General features: G+C 41.3%; 1 protein-coding gene across 1 annotated transcript in view; it reads left to right on the top strand.

Annotated features, from left to right (window-relative positions):
* Gabre (gamma-aminobutyric acid type A receptor epsilon subunit) overlaps window positions 1-1,844 on the top strand; it is a 17,601-nt gene extending 15,757 nt beyond the window's left edge. Inside the window, exons 8-10 of the mRNA XM_021188754.2 lie at window positions 318-470; window positions 604-803; window positions 1,056-1,844. Of these exons, the coding sequence (XP_021044413.1) occupies window positions 318-470; window positions 604-803; window positions 1,056-1,436 (734 nt within the window). The 3' untranslated portion in view covers window positions 1,437-1,844. The remainder of the gene's footprint in view (window positions 1-317; window positions 471-603; window positions 804-1,055) is intronic.
* The last annotated feature ends 5,064 nt before the right edge of the window (window positions 1,845-6,908 follow it).

Raw genomic sequence — 6,908 nt, 5'->3', positions numbered from 1 at the left:
GCCCTGGCTGTCCTGGAACTCACTCAGTAGACCAGGCTGGCCTCGAACTCAGAAATCTGCCTGCCTCTGCCTCCCGAGTGCTGGGATTAAAGGTGTGTGCCACCATGCCTGGCTGTTGGCTTATCTCTAAACTGGCCATGGGTCTTACAGTAAATCTCCTCTCTGAGCTTCTACTGAGCTACACTGAAGTAGTGTGCCTTCATTCTAGAACTCTAGAAGGGTTTTCCATGAGCTGGGGCAGTGGGATCCATGATATATGTGCCATGCTGGACATCAGGCCAGTACTGCAATGCAGAGGTATATTTGATGTCTTTCAGGTGACTTCATGGTCATGACATTCTTCTTCAATGTAAGCAGGCGGTTTGGCTTCATTGTCTTTCAAAACTATGTTCCTTCTTCTGTCACCACAATGCTCTCCTGGGTCTCCTTCTGGATCAAGATAGAAGCTGCTGCTGCCAGGGCCTCTGTAGGTAAGAAAGTATGGCGATCTTAAACATGGGCATATGTCCTAAATTAACATTGACCAAGGGAAGTATTTGCCTTCTCCTGTTGTCCTACAGCATTGTCAGGAGCTTAGCCCATCTTCACTCTTTGTTCTTATAGGGGTCAGCTCTGTGCTCACCATGGCCACGCTGGGTACCTTATCCTGTAAGAATTTCCCTCGTGCCTCCTATCTCACAGCTTTGGACTTCTATATTGCAATTTGTTTCGTCTTGTGCTTCTGCACTCTGCTAGAGTTTGCTGTGCTCAACTTCCTGACCTACAATAATATTAAACGACAGGCTTCTCTAAAGTTCTACCAAGTAAGTACCAGGTGTTGGTATGGGAAGCAAAACTGTAGACTGAAGATAAGAGGGTTATGGCACGTGGGTGGCTAACTTTCCAAGTTATAAGAGGTTCCCTGGAGTTATAGAGGAAATAAACCTGGTGTGATGGTGGGAATCCCAGAGGACCTAGAACTGGTGTGGAAAGTGTAGTTTCTAGGAAATTCTAGGCAACCTTTCCTCTTGACTCATATTTCCTTTACCATTTCTCTTTCCTTTTTTCTATTTCAGCTTCCAACCAATAGCCGTGCTAATGCGCGTACTCGTGCTCGTGCACGCACCCGCGCTCGTGCTCGTGCCCGTGCACGCCAGCAGCAGGAAGTGTTTGTGTGTGAGATTGTCACCTATGAGGAAAATGCTGAAGAGGGGTATCAGTGGTCTCCAAGATCAAGAAGACCTCAGTGTCCCTGGAGGCGGTGTGGCAGAAGCTATGTGTGCTTCAGGGTTCTCAGGAAGTATTTCTGCATGGCTCCTGGTTGTGAGGGAGGCAGCTGGCAGAGGGGCCGCATCTGCATCCATGTTTATCGCCTAGATAATTATTCGCGGGTGCTTTTCCCCATTACATTCTTCTTCTTTAATGTACTCTACTGGCTGATTTGCCTTAACCTGTAGGCTCCAGCAACCACCTCAGTTCCCCATGAGGTCCTAAGCCCCTTTGCCAAGGGAGTTGAGAGACAATAGCAACAGCAGCAAGCCTGAGGAGAGTTTGTCTCTGCTGGTCCTCCTTCTGTTGGCCCCTTCACTCAATCTTCTCAACAGCACTTCTCAAGTAACAGCTCACCTCTCTATTCTTCAAAGAGTATCCATGATGTTCAGAGTGCCCACATTTGAGCAGATAAGCTATCTCTCATTTGTGTTTACAGCTGTTTTCCCCAGGAGGTTATGGTTCCATTTGTGGTGCTAAGGGGCCCAGCTCAGGCTCAGTCCTAGAATGCACAGAGCAACAGTATAGCAGAAGGAGGGTCCTCATCCTTAAGTCTTATAGTCAGACTATTTGATATTTTTCTCCCTGCCCTCTCTTCCTATACACACACACACACACACACACACACACACACACACACACACACACACCACTATCTGTAGGAAGAGAGGAGCCAGCAAGGGGGCTGATTTGAGAAAGTAACCTGTCTCTGCTGCTGTGCCATCTCCTCCCCCAACCCCTGCCTCCATCTGCACTACCAATTCACTTCCCTTCTTCTAATGGGTATCTATTCTTGTGTGCAATGTTTGTAATTTCCCCTGCTTTGTATGCCTCCTCATTCCTCTTCTTTGATCCCTGTGATTCTTTCTGTAACTTCCCCAGTGACTTTCCCAGCCCTGATCCAGGTGCTAGGCTTTGTGTCTCCCAGGGGCCAAGAAACCAAGAACACTCTGTTGAGCAGCAGTCATTGCCTACCACTGATTGGTGCTCACCTCAGGCAGTCTAACAGTTTGATTGCTTCCTTGGCCCCTGGACCCATAAGCCAGTTCACTGCCATCCCTGGGACACTCACACAATTGCAATCAATTGAACTCCCTTAAATTTGTATAACGTTTTCCCTTTGGCAAAGTACTTTTGAAAAATCATTTCTATTTGGAAACTTGTTATTGCCCTGTGACATCTTTGGGCACAGGTTGTCATAATGTAGATGGCAATCTTGAGACAAAGATTTCTATAGGAGTGTGGATCTTTCTGGAAGCCAATCTGGAGCCCCCTGTCACCTGTTAAAGTGCATGGCAGGGCTAGGCAGCTCTGGTCAGAATGACTCAATTTTCTTTCTCTTGCTGGCACCCCAGTGGTAAGGACTAGAGTGACAGGCCCCCACCTTAGCATGGACTTGCTCCATAACTAGGTCTGAGGTGTTCAGACGGCTCCACAGGTTAAACTCCTGCCTCTAGTAACCCAGTGAAATGAATTTGTATATGCCCCAAATGCTTGTATATGCTGAACAGAATCAGTGTCTGTATGTTATTGGGGTGGGTGGGACTGGGAAATCCATCTGCTTATAGTCACCATCATCTGTAAAGGGTAAATATGTGAATAAAGGTATCAGCAAGCATTCAAGGTGTGACTGTTTCCCCTCAACTCGCTATGCATCTTGTTTAAAATTAAATATATTATTTGACAATCTCATATACCACACAGTATAAACAGAGCATGGTCACTATCTACAGCCTCTTTATCTTCCTTCTACCCATGCTAAGCCTACTCTTCCCCACAATTCTACCCATGTTTTATGTGTATGTGTGGTATCTTCTGGTTGGTTTGTTCTGTGACTCCTTAAATAACAAGGGTTACCTGGGATGAATATGTCATCTGGAGTGTGGAGGACTCAACAGTCACTACATAGCTGCAAGGCATGAATCCCTGATGCCCTCAGCAGCAGTATTCAACACTCAATAGTTCCCTGGGGAGGGGCAGAATCCCAGGAGCTCTTCCTTCACCCATGAAGAATTTTTACAGGTTCAGTCTTGTGCCAATTCTAGTATAGGTGTCCTCAGCTGTTGTGAGTTCATGTCATAGGCAGGAGACAGCATTTCACAACACTCACCCATCATTTGGCTCTCTACCCACCAGACATGTACCAAGTACCCTTCTCTCATTAGTAGGGATGAAAGGCACAAAAGCACCAGAACATGCGGCTGCCTTCAAATATTATTTGACCTGCCTCCATCCCCTCCATGTTCCTTTCATAGAGCTTTTCATTCTAGGTCCTACCCAGATGCCACTAGAGCCAATTGATTCCACCTATACCACAATGTAGAATCCTTGGAAGATGGACATTCTTTGGCACAAAGAAAGAAGACATTTTCTTCTGGTCATGCAACCCACCAGTAGTGGAGCCTGTGATATAATCTTCTAGGAGTAGAGTGGAGTCATATTCCAGAAATCTTAATACCCTTGCCCCAAGTAGAAATCATTGGTCAAGCTGGAGATCTAAGTTGTTTACCTCTCAAAAGAAGTTCCTGAAGGTGTATTGAGTGTTAGCCCCGATGACACGTCTACATCAAGCAATAACAGCAACCCAGAGGAGATAAGGGTATCTGTTAATAGTTGGCATTTTTCATAACATCTTTACTGTGATGTTCAAGCACTTTTCTATATAATAAACCTATCTCCTTAGGTTGGGAGCATGGCTTAGTTTGTAGAGTGTGTGCCTAGCATGCACAAAGCCCCAGATTAAATTGCCAGTGCTACAAAATGAAAAAGTGCCTATATCCATACCTAAATGGTTAGGATATATTTTCTGATGTCCTAACCTAACCCACTGCAAATGACAAGTAGCATGGGGAACAAGGAAGATGTTTTCTCCCTTTTGCATTTTAATTAAGAGATACAGGGGAAAATGGTCGTCTGGCTCCTAAGCAAAATAGGTGTGTACATTGTCAGCACACACATTCAACAACAAAAGGAAATCAAGGGGGATACAAATTGGTATGGAAGAAGTCAACATATCATTATTTGCAGATGATATGATGGTATACTTAAGTGACCCTAAAAAGTACACCAAAGAACTCCTAAACCTGATAAACAGCTTCAGTGCAGTAGCTGGATATAAAATTAACTCAAATAAATCAGTGGCCTTCCTCTACATGAAGGATAAAAGAGCTGAGAAAGAAATTAGGGAAACAACACCCTTCACAATAGTCACAAATAATATAAAATACCTTGGTGTGACTCTAACTAGGGCCGTGAAAGATCTGTATGATAAGAACTTCATGTCTCTGAAGAAAGAAATTGAAGAAGATCTCAGAAGATGGAAAGATCTCAACTGAGGAATATTGAATGGCTGAGAAACACCTAAAAAATTTTCAACATCCTTAATTATCAGGGAAATGGAAATTAGAAATTTAAGGATCTAGACAACTGAAAATATCAAGTGGGATGTTCCTCCTTTTTGACTCAGGCTCCCAATCAAGGACCAGAAATTCATGTAATTGACCTTCCAAAATTAATAGGGTTTCCATTGTCAGCCGCTGTGTGGGTGATCTAACTCAATACCCTCTTTTAGAGTCATATTTTTCAACCTATTTCTGACAGGAATTGTTACTTATTGGGAAGTGCTCTGAGGCAAAGTACTGCATGTAAGAAGTCTATTGAAAAGTATCCTCCAGATCAAGGATCATATAGAAGAAGTTAATCTGTGGCACATTCATCACAAAGGCCTTATTCTATTTTTGTGGAAAAGGGGTGAAGGTAATCACAGCACCTTCTGCTTGGTGCACAGCTAGAATATTAGACATATAAAGATGAAATTATAAGTCTTTTGCACAAAACATAATGACTCTAAAATGCAAATATTTTCAGCCAACTTAAATACAAAATAAAGGTCAAAAGCCACAATAGAGAACTGAGCAAATGGTATGAAGGAAAAATAACATAAATGCAAATATATGTAAAAAATATGCTCAAATTTGCCATCAATCTAAGTTATTCAAACACAGGTATGTATTGGGCAGGGGAGAAAAAGATTAATGTACTGATTATTACATGTCAGGAAATGGGAATTTTCCGCATGGTTGTGTAAACTGGTACAGCCATGTTCAAAGAATGTCAGGGAATATGTTTTAAGATATGAATAGCAAATATCTTTCTAACTAGCTTGTTGCAGTCATGGAAATCAGTCTCATACAGATTACAAATGCACATGAATATAGACATACATATATAAACTATATAAACAGTCTTGAGTTTAAGAGTACAATTAAAATTGACTACGTTTCTCATTAAGCAATTAGAAGTTTGAATCCATTTATGATACATCCATCAAAAGAATTCTCTGTTGTTATTTGAAGCCTCAAATACATTTATACATGAAGGCATGATTACTAAGTAAAATAAATGAATAAATAAATAAATAAATCAGGTTGTAATGTACCCTGTTTAGTATTTTATTATTGAAATAAGCTATTGGTGTACATGTATCTGTATTATTTGGGACTTTGGTAAATTTTGCATGTACATTTGTGTGCTGCATGTAGATATATAAATATTCATACATGTGTAGATACATATGTATGTAGAGATGAATGTGCATGTAAATGCCCATGCTTATGGATACGTCAAGTTGATGTTGGGTGTCCTTCTAAATTGTTCTCAACAGTATTTATTGAGTCAAGGTATCTTGCTGAATCCGGAGCTCATTTATCCCTACTCATCTAAGTAGCAAGCTTGTTCCAAGTGCTGGGTTACAGACTGGCTGCCTGGCTTCTTTCTTTGGTGTGGTTTTGGGGAATTAGAACACTAGCCTTCGTGCTCACACAAGACAAATATTTTATCTGTGCAGCCATCTCTTTAGCCCTTGTATATTTTATTATTTGCAATCATGTATATTTTGTTTCAGCAGGATGCACATAATATTGTCTGCTTTTCTTCCTAATAGCCTTTTGTATATACTAAGAACTCTAGAAATACCAGTAATTAATCAAATATTGAATGTAGCATTGACTCTTGAGTTCTCATGTTTATGGGAACAAGGAACATTCAAATCCACAAACAAATGTATCCCTCTCTGAAAAAGAGGGGGTGACTTTACAGCTAAGTGTGTAATATCTGCACTGTCTAAGAGGGTAGGATCTACAGGAAGAGTCAGCCTACTCTTTTCATATATCTCAAAGCACAAAGGTCCAAAGAGGAGCAGGATTTATGTCTCTGAATCAGTGTTCTCATCATTAATTATTTCTCAGGCATTCTCTCTGATTTGTGGTTTGATGGTCTAATATCTTTGATCCCTCCCTCTTAAATACTAGAAAAATTGGGCCTTCCAAAGCTAGCTGGGAGTGGAAAATGTTACATGGGTCTGACCCAAGGAACTCAGAACTTCTTTTGTACATCTAGGTAGGTAACAATATTACTATAGATTCATGCCACTGCCATATGGCTTCTGAAATCATTAACTACAAAAGATGCAATAGATATAAACAGTGAAAACTACTTTAAAATTTCTAGTTTAGTAGAAAAATACATAGATGAATGTTTTGAAAAATTCATTAGCCTCATGAATCTGTGTGACAGAGTGGCCTTTTACGTTTCATAAAATCAGACGAGACCTGCTTTTGTTTTTACAGAAAATGACAGTTGAAAACTCATTAGTGGATTCC

The sequence above is a fragment of the Mus pahari genome, chromosome X, assembly GCF_900095145.1.
Source record: "Mus pahari chromosome X, PAHARI_EIJ_v1.1, whole genome shotgun sequence".
Lineage (NCBI taxonomy): Eukaryota > Metazoa > Chordata > Mammalia > Rodentia > Muridae > Mus > Mus pahari.
The sequence above is the reverse complement of the archived record's forward strand: the minus strand, read 5'-3'. Positions and strand labels throughout refer to the sequence as shown.